The 22,023-nt window shown below is 34.7% G+C and overlaps 1 protein-coding gene across 4 annotated transcripts in view; it reads right to left on the bottom strand.

The window, feature by feature from the left end:
• The window catches only part of msi (RNA-binding protein musashi), a 38,422-nt gene that overhangs the window by 4,275 nt on the left and 12,124 nt on the right, over positions 1-22,023 (bottom strand). Inside the window, exons 1-4 of one of the 4 annotated variants that reach the window (XM_081982691.1) lie at positions 13,010-13,328; positions 6,663-6,774; positions 450-702; positions 34-390 (exon numbers count right to left, since the gene is read on the bottom strand). In XM_081982691.1, the coding sequence (XP_081838817.1) occupies positions 34-390; positions 450-695 (603 nt within the window). In that variant the 5' untranslated portion in view covers positions 696-702; positions 6,663-6,774; positions 13,010-13,328. Of the gene's footprint in view, positions 1-33; positions 391-449; positions 703-6,662; positions 6,775-13,009; positions 13,329-22,023 lie in introns of those variants that run through there. The other 3 variants (XM_081982692.1, XM_081982689.1, XM_081982690.1) reach the window with 3 other exon arrangements.

Raw genomic sequence — 22,023 nt, 5'->3', positions numbered from 1 at the left:
AACCAGTTTTATGAAAATACCTGAACAACCAACCTTTTTGTTTTTGATTGTGTGAAAGTGAATCTCGCACACTCGGTCCACGACGTCTTCGTTCTCAAAAGTGACAAAACCAAAACCTCGGTGACGCTTGGTTTGTTGGTCCATCAACATTACGGCCTCCTCCACTTTACCAAATTGGCTGAAATAGGCTTTAACCTCCTCAGCCGAAGTATCTTGGCTAACACCTCCAACAAAAATCTTTTTGGTTTTATTGGGTTGCTTAGGCCGGTTCTTAGGCGTTGCGTGTTTTGGATCAATCTTCTTTCCATCCAAAGTATGAATAGGTACTTTCAACACTTTGTCCACGCTGGCAGGTTCGGAGAAAGTTATGAAGCCAAAACCACGACTTCTCTGTTTAATTCCCCAAAAAGATGTCAGGTTTTCTTTACAATTTGACCAGAACTACTCACCTGGGTAACGGGATCTTTCATAATAAGCACATCAGTCACGTTGCCAAACATTCCAAAGTATTCTTTGAGTTTCTCGCTGGAAGTTTGCCAGCTAAGCCCACCGACGAAAAGTTTTCCTGGTGCTGGGTCTCCGGAACCACTATTTTGACCGCTGGGCGTGCTTCTCCCACTTGAACTTGAATGGGATCCATTCATGGTCACCATTTCGTGATGGTGACTTTCCAACAATCCATTGGTTTCTCCCATCGTAGCACTGAAACAGAATCCAAGATGTTATGTAAAGTTCAATTAGGATTTGATTTTGCAGGAAATTTTGTTTGTTCTAAGTAAACTATGTTCACGTTTCAAGTCTTACTTCAATATTCGGTTCACGTTTCAACAAAATTCGGTAACCTATCCATAAAACTTTTATATGGACGAAAAGAGTTTATAAAACCATCTTATATGAATAAACTTTATACAAAAACAATTTTACGTTAAATTGTGACGGTTGGAAACTTTCCGCGTTACTGTACCCAAAAGTCCTTGCGATGGAACTTGAGCCATATCAAAAGGATTAGGGATTATTCGAAATCACGTATGCATCTGACTACGCTAGGGAGTTTGCTTGAATTACTCCAGGAAAGTTCCGAATTAAATCCCGTCCAAGATATGGGTTTAATCAAGGCTTAAATTTTGCATCTCGAGAGATTTCTTCCAGTTGTTTCGCTGTAAAGCTTTCGTGGATTTTTCTCGATAGGGGCTGCGCGAAAATACATTTGTTCGAGTCGGGCTTAGGAGTTGTAAAGCAACTAATCTTGGGATGATAGAAGCTGGAAAAATTGCATGGATTTAGTTGTAGGTGTTAATTTCAGATACATCAAACTACATTCAACACCCTGATAAATAACTTAATTTTACCGGAGGCATGTGCGTGCTAACATACGTACGATATCGAGCCAGAAAGGTCACGGTATTCAAACCCTAAATGTTGCAAATTTAACCCATATAATAGCAACCGACGTTGCCAGGAGTTTCTCCAAGTAGCAAATCTCCTTTGAAATATAAATTGCTCATTTGATACAGCAGAAACAGTTTTTCTGCAGTTGTGCATATAAAACTAACCTGAAATGAAGCAGGTCAACTTAATTAAGAACCCACCCTTTTCCGGCGGAATCTTAATTAGACCTCTTTATAATATTTATTACTCACTAAATCATGTAGGGGATGGGGAGATTGGAGGAGAGAGTGCCGTTGGCAGCCATAAAGCAAAATATTAATGAAGTCCCGATATTGGTAGAGAGAAAACGTGAGGTGTTTTCCTGAAAACCATCTAATCACACTATCAGGGACCTGTGATGGTTTAATTGAGTAAACGACTTTAATAGACGGGGTTATATAGGCGGCAATTTCTCGTTTCCACTAATGATCGAGTGGCCGGAAAATGTGACGGTTTTCTGGCGGCAAATGGACCTGAAAACAGGTGGAACAATAGGCCAGCCTTAAAACGCTCGGTTTACTAAATACAATCATTGATTAACAACAGAAATGGTTATTAGTGGCTTTTCCTGTTCGTTTTTATGTGACCTGTCACTATTTACTGTTTTAGTTAATTTAAATTTGTTTTTGTTTCCATGAATGCCTTAATGGTTTCATATCAAATAAATTCAATATAGTCAGTGTCGTTATTGATGTTCCTTTCGTAATACGATCATATTTGCTTTTATTTCTTCTTTACTAAAGTGAGGAGATTCTATATGAATTCATTAAACATATCATGTCAATGGTTTTATGTCTATGGATGATAAACCAATGGATGCCACAACTACAATAACTTGTAGTAGAACTTTTTAGTAGCGTTGCTAGTATGTTTGATAGTATAATCTATATTTTTCAGGAAGACAGTTATTTTAGTATTTTAGTAATGCTTGAATTATGACACTCTTTCTTCTTCTAATGCAACTACTATTTTGATAGAAGCTGCAAAACTAACTATTAACCATAGAAACAAGACCAGTGTAAACCAATCTTTTGAGATAGTTTAAACCAATAACCTATGTTGGGATTTACCAGTAATTATCTTTTTTTAGACTACACTACCAATGAACTTCACGTTAATGAGTTTAAGTTACAATGGTCTAATGAATAGAATTGTCCTTTTGTGCACCCTAATAGAAACCCTAGAAAAGTGGGGTATTGAACCCATCAACTCTGGCTTACAGATCAAGTTACTAAAACAATCTGTAGAGTGTTTAAACGGTATCACTGTGAAAGTGGTTAACTATAAGTGCTGGTGCAATTGACTTTAAGATAGTATCGATTCCTGGACAGTGAATCGACGCTAAAATGGAAATTTTCTCATTCAGGGACGAGTTACTTCTCCATCCGGTCAACGGAAAGGTAAGGATCAATATTTTCCCCCTTGGTGGCGCGCGATACACGTGCACATGCATTAGTGATACGGGGCGCGGCTCTATTCTATCACCCTTGCAACGTTGCCAACATTGCTGGCAAATTTCTGCTTGGTGGATTATAAAGCTCATTGGAAGCCTGGATAGAGTGGGGGTGGAAAATTGTGAAAATGCGGCAACAAAGGGTCGCACCCGTTGCCATGGAGGCGATTGAGCGCTTTTGGGGTGGAACGCGCAGTGTCCTCGACGCCTCTCAGTAGTCGTAGAGAACGCGTCGCGGCGCCCTTATCCGTCGAAACCGTCTTCGCCATCGAGTTGCCACCATTTTGCCGATTTCGCTGCTGGCTCTGATATTGTCCTGTCACAGCAGTACTATTTCCAGTTACTGCTGCTGCGGGACATGACCAGAGCTGGGGCTGATGCCCATCCAACAAAAGTGCTCCTGTGTTGCTTCTGCCTGGACCACATCCAGCTATCTTTGGACCACAGGAAATTAACTGCTTCTGTAGATTAAATGTTTAACTTAGATGTCGTTTTTAGATTTTTATGTTCTAGAGTAGTTAGGTGGACAGCCTGTAACCTTGATTTGTTGTTCTTCTAACTTAGATGAATCTATATCGATTGTAGGGGTAGAATTAAATATTCACTTTAGGATTACTCGTTGCACCTTTAGCACTTATATCACTAGTTCTATCAAATCAATGTTGGCAAGTAGTGGTAGAATAAAGTCGGCACCAAAAGGGATAATTTGAGTGTTATTTTTCAAACCTAACCAAAAAACCTTGGCCACCATTGGCCCTAGGAACGGCCATTGTTTGAACGTCACTCCCTCGGGTCAATATCTGAGCGAGCCCTTGACAGTCAGCGCCCTCTGGCTCATAGTGTTACAGAATAGACAACCACTAATCACCAAATTAAACGCCAGAGGGGGTTTCCTACTATTTGCTGAGGTCTGTAACCGTTCAGGTTATTGATAAACTCGAGGATCCCTGTTAAAATATGCATGACAATTTTCTAGCCCATCCTCCAGGGACCAAAACCGAAATTAGCCAGTTCGATAATAACAAAAACTGAATGGGAATAATTATTATTTCATGCTGCGTGGGGGTAAATTTCCAGTGACGAAACAATAAGACAAAAATCGTTATTTGCTCCCCGCAATTTCATGGAAGGGGATCGATTGTACGCGGGGATGACAATAGAGCTAGGGTTGGACCTAAAACTAGGGGTTTAACGAATACAATGCCAAGCTGCATACCGTTTGTTTGGCAGTCTTTATCCCGGTTTTGGCAACTGCTAGCAAAACAAAATTTAACTTTTTTTTTCAAACAACTTCATTTTGCACTTGTTTTCTGTATTGATTTCTAAAATCGTGCAGATTAACGTAAGCCTTTGTTCTGAACCATTTGTATGAATTAACAGAAAATGTTTATCTATGATGTTTGTTTATTCTTTAAACTGTGTATTGGCATTTTGTAGTTTAAACTGAAAAGCAAACTAAAGTGAGTTAGAAGAAGTTTAGTGAGTGAGTTTTTTTCACACAACTGACCAACATGACAAATTTTACTTTTACCATAAATTATGTCGAGTTTTATGTAATTTTACAACCAAATTCTTAACAACAAATTAGATGTCCATAATGATTTACTGATTTGATTAACGAACCAGCTTTATATTCCTAATAAAACACTTTGTAGAAAGTATTAAGTAGATTCGATTTAAATTTGGCACTTTTAATTAACAAACTTAAAAAACAATTTTTGTTTTTTGTAATACCACCAAGATTTTTCTTACATAAACATTTATAAAAACCAGCTAATCCCCATTTTGGTCATAATATTAAGTTAATTAATCGTCATTTGTTGATTCAAACTGTACATTTAAGTTTTAAAACCTATGCAGTTTTTAAAACAGGCTTAATTACCTCATAAAAAACTCTCAGGAGTGCATTTAAGCTCTAGCTTAGAGCGCAGTAAATTAATTAGAAACAGTTGAATAGCCTATTTACCTTCACGTTTTATACCTACTTAATTAATTATAATTAACCTCGGCCTAAAGCTGCCCGCTTGGTTAAATTAATTACTGTAATCTGATATTGGCGTTGTACAAAATTAGATCTTATAGTCTTAATTTTAAACCAATCAATAAAACAACAAATTAACTAAAATATCAAACATGGATACAAGTTAATGAATATCAAATTTAAATATGTTATTCCTGTTTTAATATTCCACCAATCAATGCATACGTAACTACGTTCTAGTTGATGATTTTTAAAATAAAATTTGAATCAAATCACTCTGCTACAATTGAAGCTGAGTTTTTTATTGTAGTAGTTGGTTTGAAACTTTTATTTTACCTCTCAACAATTACTTTAGACTCCGTCTATAGTAAGCCCGAACAAAACGACTACAAAAGTTTTAAGGCCAGTTAGAGCCAGTACACCCTTAAAAATAAACGGCGAGTCATACTCCTACGGATTATAACAAGCCTTCACAAGCAGAAGCTAATTATTACACAGTTAACGAACCGTTCAAAACAGCAAAACAGAAAAAAACGATCGGTCGAAACAAACGACAAAATATTTGACTTTGATATTGAAGAAATCAAATAATTTCCCTCGGGTATCTTTAGAGCCGCAGACGGGAGCAGGGAAATCAATACTCTACTGAAAAGGACCGTGAGAGGGCCCCGGAATACTCAACGAACGTCGGTCGGACTCTAATGGGTATAATATAACGAGTCTGCAAGTTGGCGGAGCTTATAAAACGACAAACCGACACGAAACGGTAAAACCAAGTACCTAAGTCTCAATGAAATGACACAAATTTGTCTGAAGACGAACAAAATCCGGATAAAACGCAGACATTTGAACAAAGTCAGAAAATTCACTAATTGACAACTTCAAGGAAGGTGCAATCAGGAAAAACATGATTTTGCCATTTACCATTCTCCTGAATTTAGAGCGAATTTCCCGTTGGTTACTTCAGTGTTTTTTAAAAGTTTAAGGCTGAATTCAAATCACGTTTTCCCCAAGGTCCACCGAAATAAACTAATTTCAAAGAAAATTCCACAAAACGTTGAAATAACAGGAAAGCTAAATTTTGTTGTTCTCATGGGACTCTATCCGTAAATTTAGTAATTTATCTATATTTTTCGGTTTAAGGCTAAGGATTAGACCCAATTACAGTTTGCCCCAATGCTTTATAGGGTCAAAAGCGTTCAAAATTTGTCCTTTTCCAGCACCTAAACAGTTGTGAAACTACTTTATAACTTGATGGTAAAAAGCAGTTATTTAGATTATTACAACAACTCAGAACTCCAGGAATAATTCCAGGATCAATAAATTGAAAGCTCTTGATTGACCTAAATTTAAGACTTTGTAAATGATCTAAAGATAGTAAATTTGACTTTTTGCAGTTAGCTGATTAATGACATTTCATTGTTAATTTAAGAGAAACAATTAACTGTAACAGCTTATGAATGACTTAAGACAGAAATTGGACTAAAGTTTGCTGAACAATTTAAGTATTAAATTCCATAATAAATCAATTAATACGGTGAAAGCAAATTTAAAGTTGTTGATGAGAAGCTGAAGCTGCTCAAAGTAGGTTCTGAAGGATAGAAGTTAATTGCTTCTATTACTAGCAAATTATTTTGAACTAGTACAGGGTAGAGGGCATTTAAACTAATTTAACGGATTTATTCACGACACAATTTTACCTGTATAGTCTTATTAGTGTAAACTTAACTTCTAACCTCAAACTAGTTTTAAACTTAGTTCAGACGGTCTACGCTAGATTTGCCTACGGACCATGTTTACCTTCGACTTCATTAAAAAAATATATCTTGATGATCTTCTCAGTTTTCCAAATGGCGGCCACTTCTTTAGGTGGTGGTGCAGAGTCAGCATCCAGTCCAAGGAATCTGCGAAACTTGAACCAAAAAAAAAACAAAATCATCAGTTTGTGGATCTTTGGAGATGGACGTGCAAAAATCTACTGGCAAGGCTGATCTAGGTACTGAGTTTAGGTGATGCATAGTAGTAGTAGTAGTAACTCGCAGTAGTCGGTAGAATACGCGAGAATGATACATGAAATCGGCTAGATGGATGCTGGATTAAGAAAAGTTAATCGGCTAACAGGTTAACGATCTTAAGGTACTAAATTACGCAAAAAGCCGTTAAACCCTTAGTTTATGTATGTGTACACTGTTAGTTTTGTATTCAAGTGTTATTGAAAGCAACAAAACTAATAGTGCACACTACAGAAAACTAACATTAATATACACAGTAAATTGTAAACAAATAAGGACATTCGAAATCTATCAGCTATAAGAATAAAAATGTACACAACAAAAAAACTACTAAAGAAAGTTATTAATTTGTAGAGATAAAATCTCAATCTGTATCAAAGTGGGTGTTTGTTCTTGTACAATGGTTTAACTAATCTTAATTTGACATCATTTTTACACCACAAAATCGTGACACAAACCAATTAAGTTGAGACGCGGGTAATTAGACATCACTGTTAATGACTGCTACCAGAAGTTAGAGGTCCTAAAACGCTTATCGGAATGAAAATGAAACGCGCTAAAATCATTAAACATGGCACTATTTCCGGGTTTCCCATGATTAAGTTAATGATCAACCGGAAAACCTAAATCAGCAAACTAGTTTTATAATGAAATTATTAGATTTGCAACAAGAACACACACCCAACTAAAAAAGGACCACAACAAATAAAAACTACAAAAAATAACATTAACAAGAATGTAAATACACATCCCTACAGGACTTAGAGCTATAAACAATATTGTTGTAGTGCTAAAACCCCATTTTATTATAAACAAGTAGGGTACTAGAGCCTACTAGCTAAAACTAACTTCTAGAAATTGCTAGGTTACTTGGGGCATTTCCATCTACACTATGCAGAGTGTCATTAAATGTTTGTTGGCATTTTGGTTTTTAAATGATGCTGTTGCAGTTTTGTTTATTTAATTTTGTCTGGCCAGTTTGATTCAAATTTTAAAGTGAAACTACTAAAATGTTTGTGAATGCAATATTTTATCAAATCAGTAGTTTATTAGGATCCTGAAACCAGTTAATCGATTTTGAGGGTAACCATAACAAAATAACATTAAAAATGTAAACACATTGTCATCATAGAACCCTACTGCAAGAATATGACTTCTACTTCACTTTTAAGAATTTCGAGAAGAATTTAAATTAGACTTTGAACGAATTTACTATCACCTCTTAAAAGTCTTTACTTTCAACAACTTTCGTCTTTACTGTCTTGTTTAATCGCATTCCACTAAACCAAATAGGTTAGAATCTTTTATTTAGTTATTTCGATTAAAATGTTAAAGAAAAACCATAAAATTTAAATTAGACTGATTTCTGTTTCACTAAAAAACAATAAAGGCAAGTCTTAGGCTAAAACTCTGAATTAAAGCTGTGAAGACATTTCAAAAATGAATTTATTGATGTTTTGCACAGGATTCTAAGAAAAATGCCAAATTTTGGTCAATAGTTACATTATAGGTAGTGAGTTAGTTCAAAATGATCTGGTATTAACTGTTTTACAACTAACTACTAATTTACATATAACAGCTGATTCAATTTCACTCTAGAATTAGGTTAGGTTAAGCTTAAAATAAAAGTTAAATGAAACCAGCTTTAAAATATTGGATTTTTTTGTTTGTCTAATCAATTGCTTACTTCAAAGTGCTTTTCCCTTTTAACACAAAATTCCTAACAGTTTAAGTACAAAAAGTTTTAAAATACTAATAGTAAAAGCAATAATTAGAATATTTAAAAATGACTAACTTGGAAAAATAAGTAAAAGCCTAAGATATCTCAAAAAAGTGTGTATTTAAACTGCATTTGAATTGCAATTAAGTTTAATTGGAATATAAATGATGTTAGAAAAAGTAGAATGCGATTTTGTGAGAACACGAAAAAAAAGTTTTTACTCAAAACTGTATAACAAAAAGTGGTTTTTAATTGTAGGTTTGGTCAGTTATCAGGAAAATACATCTACATTTTATATTATTTACAAAAGTAAACTTTTAAATTAAATAGCTTTAAAAAGCATTTAGCTGAAAAGTGAAACAATGAAACTGCACTTTTGCATCCTGATTTAATTTAAAACTTTGGTGTTTCAGGTATTTTGCCTAAAATATCATTTGAAACATTTTCAACACAAAAACAAGTGTTAAAAGACAATTCAACTGAACCATCATATTAGTAACTACATGATGGAAATGAGCCTTATAATTAATTGATGACACTCTGAGTAAGTGTAGACAGCTAAGCCTTTTACTGTTATGTAATGGAGTTATTGACACTGTACATAAATATGGATGTATTTTAACAGAAAACTAGTCTTTTGGGTGTTGAAAGACTACTTTACTGTTTATTTAAATAACAAATACATAATCTAAACTAAACTACAAATGCCTAAAAAATTATACAGCTAAAACCAATAAATCTAGATAACAGATACATTTTTGGGTTTTTGAATTTGTACAGGGAAGAGTTACCGTAACCGTTTTTATATACGGGAAATGAAGAAAGCTGAAGACTGTTGTATATACAGGTAAAACAAGTAGAAGCATTAAGAATTCAGTCTCTTTAGGAAAAGTCAATACTAAAACACCCCTCAAACCCCATCGTCCTAAGGGGTCTTCACGACTGCTGGACGGTAATCCGATTATTATTACTTCATTACTAGGGTTGCTTTTATTTTTAACCAGGAAACGAGAATTTTGTGAGGCTTCGCGTAGGTTTTTAGTGTCTGCCTTACAAGCAAGGGAGCGCCTTTTTGAATTTTCAAGTTTGTGTTGATTAAGTATTGTTCATACACATACATATCCTCAATAAACGAGATTTCCTACACGCACGTTTCCTAATAAAGTAAACCGCATAGAACAAACACTCTAAGGCGATTTTAATGCGGAGGTGCATGAAGACAAATATTTGCACTCTAGTTACTATCGAGTCTGTTAGCATGAGAACGGGAACGGTGATTTTCCATTTTTGTAGGCAAGTTTTCAATGCTGAAAGTTCGGAGACGTGCCTCCTTCTTAATAGGTTTTAAAATAAATCGATATTTGAAAGGGGGGGCCTTTTGTCGGTGACGACGCTGGTGGAACGTGAGGGGATCACTTTGGCACGCCGTCCCGACTCCTGGCAGACACAAAACGAAAACCTCGAAAACGACAAGGAGAGAAATCAAACGGTACCCAAGACCGGAAATAGAGAAATAATTATGGGGCTTCAGTAACCGACAAACGGAACCGAAATCCCTCGTTTCATGTTTCATCTACGAACCAAACATATCCGAGGAAAGATGAGTTTAGTATGGTTATATAAAGAGACGGATATTTAAGTAATAAAAACGACTGGATGAGGATTTGGCCTCGAGCACTCTTATTGGCGCCAAGGCTTTCTAAAACCGACTGATTAAGTGCCAAATTGCATTAGGTGCAATGAGCTCTTCAATTGATTACAGTTGGTATTGCAGATAATGTTACTTTACACGCATTAACTCGGAAAATCCAGTGTTGTATTCGATTTTCTTAATTTTACAACAATGTTACTAGGAAAACACAAAATAACGTAAATCATTTTAGTGCCATCTGGCTAATTCAAATACTTATTGGATGAATTATCTGTGTAAATACTGTGAAACTCTTTTAATGTTACAGAAATATTTTAATAGCCATATAAAAGTAATGACTACTCAGTTGAGCGTTTTCATGACAATGACCTAAAACATTTCCAAATGATATTCCATGTTATTTAATGATAGGCAAGTTATTGATTAGAACTCCATAACGTCATCAAAGTAATGTAAAAAAATAATCAATAACCCAAACCGACGCTTGTATAGTTTTCAGTAATGCATTGATGATAATTGACGTCATTGTATTTATTTTTTACTTGCGTTTTGGTTGTTGTTAACAGATAGTATAATTCAATGTAATATTCAATCTATTCAAAACCAATGATAATGTCAGAATTTCAAAAATATTTAATTTTCCTTCATTAAAAAAACAACATAAAATTTAAAGCTGTGTTTTGATTTGACATAACGTCAAATTTTGATAGCTCATAACTGAGTTATTTTGACAAAGAGTTCCAGTTTCGACCAGTTTATAGCCCCTGAAAATACCTACCCTATTAGAGAGTTATTGTGAAAAATTTCATTGCACTGAAAACACTGACATAATGTCAAATTTTGACAGATCAATGCTAAGTTATTTTTTTCAATAGTAGCTGGGTTATTTTGATAGTTTCTAGTTTGGACCACTGTGTAGCCCATACAATTTTCTTTAAGTCCCCTAATAGAGTAATATTGCGAAAAAAAAATGAATTAGTGGTTGGAGTACAGATCAGCAATTGTCCACTCACTTTATACATAACAACAAACAAAATAACATATTGAAAAAAATAAAATATGTATATAAAAAGATTTTTTTTTTTAAATCTTAACCTTTCATGCTTCTATTCTCAATTACCCGTTTTACAAGTATGACATAACACCACACTTTAGTCTCTTGGTTATTGCCTACATGGGCGAAAAACATAAAAAAGATACATTGAAATAAATATTTTATTAGGATTTTATATACCTTTTTATGGCGCCAAATTGGTCTGATTGAAGTCAAACTTGGACAGTGTGACCAAATTAAATTTGATGAAAGTGACTTTGTTGATTTCGGTTACACGTATCATTAAAAATATTTAAGTTTATTTGATAAAAATGTGTTAGATTGAGTCAAATTTCTTGAATCTGACTGGTCCAAGAAAATATGCCTAACAAAGGCGTTATTTGATATTTGAATACTAGAAAAGTTTAGGTTTGGTTTGCTTACAATCCTGGTGTTAGCAGAGGACATATTATGTAATACAGGTTTCTAAAACATGTGTTTATATTTAAACACGTGATACTTAAGCAAAAACACGTGTGCAGATGTCATTCTCTTTCCTTTGTGGACTTAGTAGTAAATGAACAATAACAAGCAGGTATAACAGGTCTTTTGGTCCCTAAGCCCTTAAAAATGGTTTTTATGAGGGGTGTGAATTGTACTCTTTCTGAGTCTTTATGAAAATACCTAGAACAGAACATTCTAGGAATTGGCTTAGTCTACTAGGTGTTCGCTAAAATTACTGGAGTTCTGAAAACATTTTTAAAGTTTTCTTCATTAGAACAAATGATCATTTTCAAAATAACGAACAAAACAAATTTTAGTTATGATTTTATTAGTAACCTGTAGTTTTGAGAATGCAATAGGCTAGCTGAGTGACAGACTGTTATGTATACAGAACGTTTGACTGATATCAAAATTGTTTAAGTTTGCGAATTGATAAAATATTTTGGTATGTTGATTTTTAATGTGCAGAGCCGGGTTTGCCCCATCTGTCACTATGCAGTAAAACACTGGTTCCTAGTGAACAAGAGAAAACGTTCCCAACAACTTTTTGTCTCTAAAAGGGAGAACTATAACTTTAACGAAATCGAGAGAAGAGAAAAATGAAAGAAAATCGATCCTGGAGCGAGGATCAAATGGATAAAATGGAAATCCACGAAAACGCCGGACCAGAGATAAATAGTTATACATTTATGGAAAATGTATAAACTGATGGTTAAAAATCGGACTACAATATAAAATTGGCGGGGTCTGAGCCTTTGTATATGTGTCTATTACCTGGGGCTGCAAAAAGGATCGATTGTGTTTTGTAGGGGTACCCATCAGGCCAGGTAATATGATGCTGAACCTAACGGTGATACAAAGGCGTTCAGCAGGAAAAATCAAACTAGTCAGGAGCGTCTCTGTTGGTTGGCGGGCACCAGGAAAAAGGTTCGCACCGACGTTTCCCTCTTTGTCTGGTGCACACGAACCTTGTTAAGAATCAGGTAAACACAGATGGGTTTTAAATAAATATGTCCTTCAGCCTTTATGTATATATATTCTTTTTTTTGGTGCAGACGCGCTACTTTTTTTAGTCACAATACCAACTCAAATACATTGAAGCAACTAAAAACGGAACCGTTACAAACCAAACATGCTTTCTGTGTACTTTTGGTTAATACGTAGTACTTTTGAAAATATGTATATGACATAAATAGCGTTTTTTTTTTGCAAATTGTTAGGACTTACCCGACTATCGGAGGCGGTAAAACGGGCGGCGGAATCGCGTACGGAAATATTTTGCTCGCGGCGGTTGGAGGATTTTCGAATAGCATTTTAACTGACGATCGACCGACACAAAGGGGAAGCGACGAGAACTAAAAACAAACTTTTTCCCTACAGCCACGCTATACTACACAACACATTCACCCCTCGACACCCTAGTCAAGACTGATTCAGTGTGATTCCGAACCGGCTTTCGGAGTTCGTTCGAGGCAGCTGCACGTTGTCGTTCGTGCTTGGAGCTGGCTGGCGGTCGGCCCTTCTGCCTCTCGGCCGGCTGTTTTGTTCCGACCCACCACATGCTGCCTGCGAAGAATTGCACCGGGTTTTCGTCAATTCCCCCAGGTGCTTTTAATGAGTTTTGCATGTCTCATATCAAAGATATCAATTCTCTTAAGTTGAGCAAAATTCAAAAATTCTTTTAAAATCAAAAAACTTAAAACAGCAAAGAGAGTTTAGAATGAGATCCTATTTCTTCAATAGTGAAGAATAACAAAAAAAAATCTACATCGGCTACATCGGGTTTTAATTCGACACATCCCCACCACATCAGTCACCCAGAAATATCATTTATTCTGAAAATGTTGCAAAAAATGGTCAAGCAATCAAAAAGCAGTGTTTCCTCAAAGCGTCTGCCAACAAAGTGATGCCAATTCTACCGTAATTGTCCCTAATTCTAGGGCAGAAAAATCATCGGATTGAAAAATTACTCCAAAACTAGTATGATGTTCACTAAAAGAAGTTGCCAGGTGATGCGTGTTTTTGTCCAAAATAATTTTACAAAAAAAATGATCCACTGACAAATCTCCCAAAAAAACCGAAAATATAATTTGCACCACTAAAACTAATTTGATTCACTGTATTTTCACTCAAAATAATTCGCTCCAAATTCACCTTACTTACTTCTTGATAAAACAGGAATTATTTGGACTTGACTCTAAAGTTTAAATACCAGTACGTAATCTGTCATATGTCACAAAACCGGTTATGTTTATTGATTTGTTTACTTTTGCTAGTTTACCATTATTGAGTGAAAAAAAATCGTAATATAAAAAATTTGTTTTTAATAAATTACCATGCTAAACTATATTTTTCATGTTATTAAGACAGTATAATATAGAATGACTCAACAAAACAGCGCTAATTAATTTTTAATGCAAATTTGCAGCCCTTAAAATCTTTTGTTGATCACCTCGTATGAATGTTAAATAAATGAGTTTTTAATAGTAAACTAAATAGTTTTTTTTAATACAAGATTGGGCTGAAGTCTAGAGTCAATTGAATTATAGGTATATTCCACAGTTTCCAGTTTAAACAGTTGAACTGAATAAAAATAAAGTACATTATATTTTTGTTTCACTCTATATACTATGAAAGACTAAACTTAATGATAAGGGGTGGGTAATTTATAGTGAATAACCCTATACCCTATACACATAGTTATTTACTGGGGACTAGCGTTTTTGGGGCTTCCCTGTATTTAATTGAAAAAACAGAAATAGCGATATGATGTTTAAAATTTTGAAAATAAATGTACTACCTTAATATTCCTAACCTTAAAGTAAAAGGACTGCAGCCTGCAGTCAAGAGTGTTCTATTTTTCTAATAGATCACTCTGTCTATTTAAATATTTTTGGAATGTGTTCCACAACAAAAACGAACAAAATCCTAAATAATTTTTCCAAATATTGGCTGTTAGGACCGTTTTATTTGGTTTTTTGACAACCCTGTATACGTTAATCTCTAGTAAAATTTTAAGGTTATGAATATGTTGCTAGTAATTTTTGGATTCAACTTTTTATTTTTTTTTTCATTTTTTTTAATTACGTACAGAGAAGCTCATAAATTTGAGGTTGATTCGTCCCCATCAGTAAATAACCCTGTACAGCACTCGTTGTCCCAAAAAAGTATCAAAGCTGAATTTAAGTTACCCATTAAATTATGTCACTGATTTAAAAACAATAAAATTCCAAAATTTGAGAAACATTATGAAAACTGCTGGTAAATTTTGGTTCGTCTCAAATCAGTGTTAATAAGACATTTTGGTACTACTGACAAATTAGGTTAGGTTAGGCATAAAACATTTTGAGTGTTGATAATTTAAGGACAGAAAAGTTTTTAGAAAAATGTTATTTTGACCTGAACCTTGTATAAGTACATATCTGTAGTAAAATTTTAAGTTAGGGATATTTTAATAGTAATTTTTGGATTCAACTTTTTACACAAAGAGGGGTTGGTGAGTCCCCAGTAAATAAACTTATTTTTATCAATACAAGCACAATTTAAAAAAATTAAAACTATCAATTAATTTAATTAAATTAAAAGTATCAATTGGCTATTTTCCATCATTTGTCATATTATTCAGCTCATTTATCAAGTTTGATTTTGTAATTTTTCGATTTAACCATCCCTCATCAATCTCCAAAATATGCAATAATGTAATTTTGCTAAGTTTCTTAAGCTAGATCTGAAAGGTTAATGTGTGAGGGCTTGACAACGACTGATTTATAAAATGCTTTACAGGGTTTGTCAAAAACTTGACTTTGGCTTGGAATTTTTGACAAACCCTGTATTATTTACTGATAATCTCTTTGAGCAAGAATATAGTCTTGCTTCTAAGATTTTGTAAAATGCTTTGTTACTTCAAAAAATTCGGATTGTAGTTCAAAATATTCCCAGTGCTTTTGAGCTTATAGATCTTAAATTCCCAAATCCCAGTTTAGCAGTGTCAATAAAATATACAAAAACGAGTCCATAAACAGCTTTATCGCCTTTATCAAGATGATAAAAGAAAAAGCAATATCCGACACCTTGGGAATTTAACGTGGAATCCTTTAGAAGTCCAGACCACTGTAACCGGGATCCCGTAATACAGGTTGTTGCCCTCTTTTGAATTCAGGATGAATAACATTTGCATTTATAGCATAGTTCTGTTCGCACAGGCAGGGTGTGTGTGTGCATTATGGAAGATTATTAGAAGAGTTCTCCTCGTCTGGGACATTTTTTTATTGCTGGCAATGCTAAAAAGATGGAGGATAAACAAAGCTCGGATGGTTAAAATTCAATGACCCGCCTGTGAATGATGTACGGGGCAAAATCTCGATGCAAAACAACAAAGAAGACTTTCGATTCCCAACGTTTACGTCTGGCTGGCACGCAGTATATACAGGGTCTGAAGCATCAGGCAGGCCAATGCATCTAGTTGCGAAGGTGAAGGTCAATAACGAGTACGATCATTAGAAGGAATTTGCCCAAAAACAAAGGACAATGGTAAACCAACAGGATCATGGGGTGCAGCTGTTTCCTGTTCAACGGAATAGTGAATAAATCGATTTGTCAGTGGTTGGCAAATGTAACGAACAAACCACCCCGAACAAAATTAAACACATGTTTTGTGTTTTCCAAAAAACGTACTTCAAACACCATTATACTTGTTCTAAATATGGCTCCGGTAAAGAGCGTTTTAAAGCGAAATATCTGGGCCTATTTACTATTGCAGATGGGTAATAAATATCCTATGAAGTGCCAGACATCCGTAGCCTGTGCTTAGATAAATGACGAAGGTTGGCACCGTGTGTTTTCAAGTATATTACATACACATGCATTGGAATTTACACAGTGGAAAAATTTCAAAACTTTTACACTGACTAGGTAAGTAAGTCATAAACCTGTGACAACAAACAATATAAGTCTTTACTAAGAAACCAGTGCAATTTCTATACCTAACTGAATCCTTGAGTCAGAGCAGGTACACAAAGAACCAACCGGCAACTCTAAATTCACTAAGGAGATGGTTTAAAAGCTAAGGAAATTTTGCTTTTGAGGGCGAATCCTACAAATGTATAGGAGAACGACCGTTAGTCAACTGGTCTCACTGTTTAAACGTCTCACTTCTATACATGTTATTCTTCTTCGTCAAAAATTGTGTCAAATGTAGGACACAGTAAATTCGACTAACTAAAATTTGTCGCAGATTTTTTATTTATACCCGATGCTCGAATTTGATTGTTATCTAGTTCAGCAAGACAGATAAAAATAAGAGATTTATAAAATACCGTTTCACAGAACTTTTTTTTGTTACTTATTGAAGTTTCTTAAAAACTAGCACCAGTTGTGTTCACCTGTTCACTGTCTTTTTGGATTTACCCTATCCATGGAAAATTGACATGTTGCTCCTTGTATACAGGGTGTCCCACGACAAAATAATTTAACCTAACCTATATCTATCTGCAACGGTTTTCGAGAGTGTCATAGTGTCATAGCTCCTAACTTGAATGAGATAGACCAAAACGGCTTGCATGTTCTTCTCTTAACTTTTTCAGTTCTATTGCATGGTCATTGCTGAATACATTAAGTTATAATGTCGTAGGTTAGGTTAGATTAATTTTCCAAACTGAAATTTTCTGTGTTCTCTAATTCTGTTTTTTTTTTGCATGAATAAATAATTATGAAAATTGGTTACGTGGTCTCTGCGTTCAAAGGCCAAAAAGTGCACTATTTTAAATAGGACACCCTGTATATTATTACGTCATTCAACACACCTTGTCATGGCCTGTTTTACTCCTTATATTAGGGTAGATCCAAAAAGATCCGTGAACAGGGTGGCTATTCTTGACACAAAGGAAAGGAAGTGATCAAGAGAAAAATATGCAGAATATGACAGGAGGCTTGTCAACTCTTCTGTTCTGTAGAGCCCAGACTATATTCTTTTCACTTTTAAGTCTGAAGTATTTCCTGAACAGTACTGCACCGCAAAACTTAATCCCTGTCAAGTTTGCTAAATGTTGAATTAACCGGAACAAACTCCAGAATTAAACTAGATGCAAAGCATTTCCTCCAGTAAGCAATTCATAAGGAAAGAAATTTCTGTATTTGCTTTCCACTTAAAAATGCAAAAATCTCCATGTAAGACGCTATATCGATGGAAGCACAAAATGCCGCATAACAATACTGAAAAAGATCATCGCGTGACCAAAGGGCGTCGCGACGGCACCGGGGGGTCTCCTCGGCGATGGGGTTGCCGAGCACGGGCCCCAGATTCGTACGGGCATCCGATAAGCGTGCCAAGTAACCCGAAATTTACGGGCCTCATGGAAATAGTTATGGAAACGTTTTATTGCCAGGCATGATATGCTTTCGGCTGGAAAGGATGTGCACAAGAAATTAGGGGTGAATTATGGGTTACAAAACGTCCGCATGATACTATCAAAACTGTCCTTGCGTGCATATGTGAGACTGACAAGGACAATGGTTTACATGACCCTGATTGGGTAATAATAAACAGTACTTTTAAAGCTTTGTTCAGCGACTTTCCACTTAAAAAGCTTTCGCCAATATGGCGTAAATACCCATTAAATAAGGGACAGGTGCGGTATGGACCAGAGCTGCATTATAAAAATTTCGTACCAGCAGGAGTTGTGGTCTTAAATATCAAATTTGGTTGGTTTCGAACACATTCTTTTAGTAAAATATAAATCAGTAATTTTCAAGCTCCAGTAAAGTGTCCCAGTATCAACTAAATTACTCATAAATTACCCTAGAATGGATCCACCTTCCTGTAAAGAAGTAAATTAAATTTTTTAATATTTGTGTTTACACAACCTTTGTTTTGAAAACTATCTCATATTGAATCAAAATAACCTACAAAATATGTAATAATTTTGTGAATTCCTGAAGTCAAGTTTTCAGACTTGTTCTTAGGCAGATAGGCAATAATGTTGAGTCAGAAAGCCAATAAAACAATTTTCTATAGATTTTAAGTTTCAAAGAACAAAGCCATCCTTACGGTACTTATGTACTTTCAAAGAAGTTTTTAATTCTAGTTTAATAAACTCCTACATTGTCTCTCCTTTACTGTCTTTCCACATTTTATTCTTTTGGTATCTAAATTCTCCAACTTACTTTGATTCATGATTGAATTAGTAGAAAAGTATTTGTACCCACAACCTTGGAGCAAAACGATAATTTAAATAATTAACTCTTAGCCTCATTTCGAATTCCACCTTTGGCTTCACGTGAACTATATTTCTTTTGGGTAAGATGGTGGGCGATAATCGATATGGTTGCTTATAAACGATTACGTAGCAAACACAAATGAGCTAATATCGTTTAAAGAAATCGTCTAGTTCGACAAAATGCAGCGTCTTATCAGAACATTCGTATGCAAAAAAATAAACGATTGAGGCCATTACATGTTTATATAAGTAAGTCGGATTTTGCAAACTCATCAACGAAGCGAACGGGTACACAAAAAGGTTTTTTAATATTGTCGTCTGATTAATGACTCGAATTTTAACTACTAGCTCAGTTACGCAATACCCACATTAGTTGGTAATAATTTAGTTAATTACAACCTTCAGTTGACATCACAAAAACTTTCAATTTTAAGTAATTGGGATAACTATAGGAGTAACCCTTTCATAACCCATTAAATCCTGATCCTATTGAGTCTCACTTGCAAATAGCACAAAAATAATACAAACAATCCGTATCACGGATTGGTCGGTGCGATGTTCCTATTTGCTACAAGAAGATTGATACTTGCAGCCTCGAAAATCCGGGCTCTTTATGTTGTAAATAATGGAAAGCGGTGATTGATGAGCCGTTGATCGTTTTCCAGAAGAGCGTTTCTCGCAAAAATCGACTTTGTTTCGTTTGCTTTTGTCTGTCCGGCTTAAATCCCTGAAACTGACTAGTTTTTTACAATTCAACCAAATTGATTTAATCAACTTTTCAGACATTTCACCGCAGGCAAACGAAATTAATTTTTCACTTTTGCTTGTCGGCATTATGGGCGACAATGGGAGCGCAAACCCGGGGAGGCGACGTAATGTTGAAATTGCTAAATCGGGTGGAATTTCGTAGATAGAGTGTCTAACGTTAATAAAATATGACAGGAATTGAATGGATACTATTTTGTCAGGGTCGTAGATTGTTTTCAATGGCTTATTTCGGCTCGTTCAACTCTAAGGGAGATTACACACTGATAAAGTGGTGAATGCGCTCCTTTCCATACTCTATAGAAGTTGAATTTGATGAATAGATGAAATAATAACCAATATAGAATTAAAATTAAAGTGAAAATAAATATTTACTAGGTATAGTGAAACACGCAGATAGACAAAAGTTTAAAAAGGAAAATGAGATCTAATATGAAGAATAATAAATAACATAATAAAGATGATGGAAAGTACAGATACAAAATATGGTGAAAAAATTATATAAACCTTGAAAGGCTATAGGTAGAACCCAAAACTAGTAACAGCGATGACAAATGATGACAAATAAGAAAACAAGATGAATTTAAATTAATTTAGAGATATGACTACAGAAATATCCTAAATTTACGGTTCAATTTTACTGAAAATGCTCATATTGTTGCAACAATACAGTTACTGTAGTTACTCAAATGTTCGATATACTTTTTAATATTACCACACAAAAAACTTTGAAAATCCTGACTCTATTGACGAATAAGTCATGTGACATCAAATATCTACAAACCATAAAGCCATAAAATTATGCTTATTAAAACAAAGAACAGATAGGAAAGACGTTGATTGCAAAAAGCAAACTGATTCCATCCAAAAAAAGATTTCATCCATCAAATTACCAATATACTTCCATTTAACGCACTTCTGCATTTAGAATAATAAATAAAATATAATACTCAACAAGAAATAAATGGATTTAAAAGACACTTGTTGACGAATATTTCTTGCGATGAAACTAAATTAAATCATAAAAATATTCTTAGTTTATTACATTACGTAAACTTTCGGAAATGCTAGTTTGTTTTAAGTAGTTTAAAGTTGTGGTATTTTTATACTTCGACATCGTCTTCTCAAACGGTTTACATCAGGAATTTAAAGGGGTTTTAATTAATTTTTGTGAATCCTTAAAAAAATAAGAAAGTTTTTAAAAATTATGATTTTTTCAGTTTTTCCATATTGAGGGACTTTAACACTTTTCAATTCAGCAGGTCCATGAAGTTCTACTTTAATACTAAATTGTTTATGGAACAAAAGTAAACCACTTTTACGCCATTTACTATTGCATAATTCAGTGATGAATGGGTTAAATTTCCACTTTGCATTCAGTCAATGGTCCTGTTTCAACAAACCGAGTTTCTGTGTAAATACGCGTTTCAAAGGACAATTGCGTCCGCGTTACTTTGTATTGCTCATCGGATACGATGAATTAAGTTTCAGTATTAAAAAACTGTCTAATAATCTGGTGAGTACACTACAGGTCGGAATTTTTAACTAGGACACTGTGACGATACGAGTGTTGCTAATAGTTTCTATTCTCTAGAGCCTAGAGTAATGATTTTCCGTCAGGATGCTGGCTGGAGATATAATAGTTTCACAGGGGATAAAAACCTTCCTGTAAGGCCGTAAGGGAGGATGAGATAAAAATGCATTCTCGCTGTAGGCGAAAGCAAAGTGCATTGTTTAGCATTTCGCTTCTAAAGCACGTTCGAGGACGTTGTCGAGCATCCAAAAGACGGTGCCATCGACTCATTTGCTCAAGACTCGTATTCTGATAAAGGAGCCTCAACTTATTAAGTTTCATCTCATAGAGATCGTTTTACTTTACATTTTTATTTGATCAAGTCGTGGCCAAATTGGTGAAGGATCAGAACAAAGATGTTCAGGTTCACTGAGTCAATTGATTTTGTTCGTCACAATGCAGTCAGAACGTCAACTAATACGAATAGCGAGCCCCTGCAAACTTTACAACGGTCCATTTGGAATTAGTCGGTGACATGCCCTCAATTAATCAGAGATCGATAAACAATATTTTTAGCTAATGAATAATCGAAAACCATAAAACCCTAATAACCATTGGTGACAAATTGCTGTTTCACAAATTTTGAAGCAAATAGGAATTGTTAAGTGTACCTGCTCTTCTGCACATGAAAAGATGCTTTTAATTAAATACAAATGCATTAAACCTATTCTTTTTGTGATTTTTACTTA

This window comes from Ips typographus, linkage group LG6 (genome assembly GCF_016097725.1).
Source record: "Ips typographus isolate SLU linkage group LG6, UJ_Ityp_2.0, whole genome shotgun sequence".
NCBI classification, from domain to species: domain Eukaryota; kingdom Metazoa; phylum Arthropoda; class Insecta; order Coleoptera; family Curculionidae; genus Ips; species Ips typographus.
The sequence above is the reverse complement of the archived record's forward strand: the minus strand, read 5'-3'. Positions and strand labels throughout refer to the sequence as shown.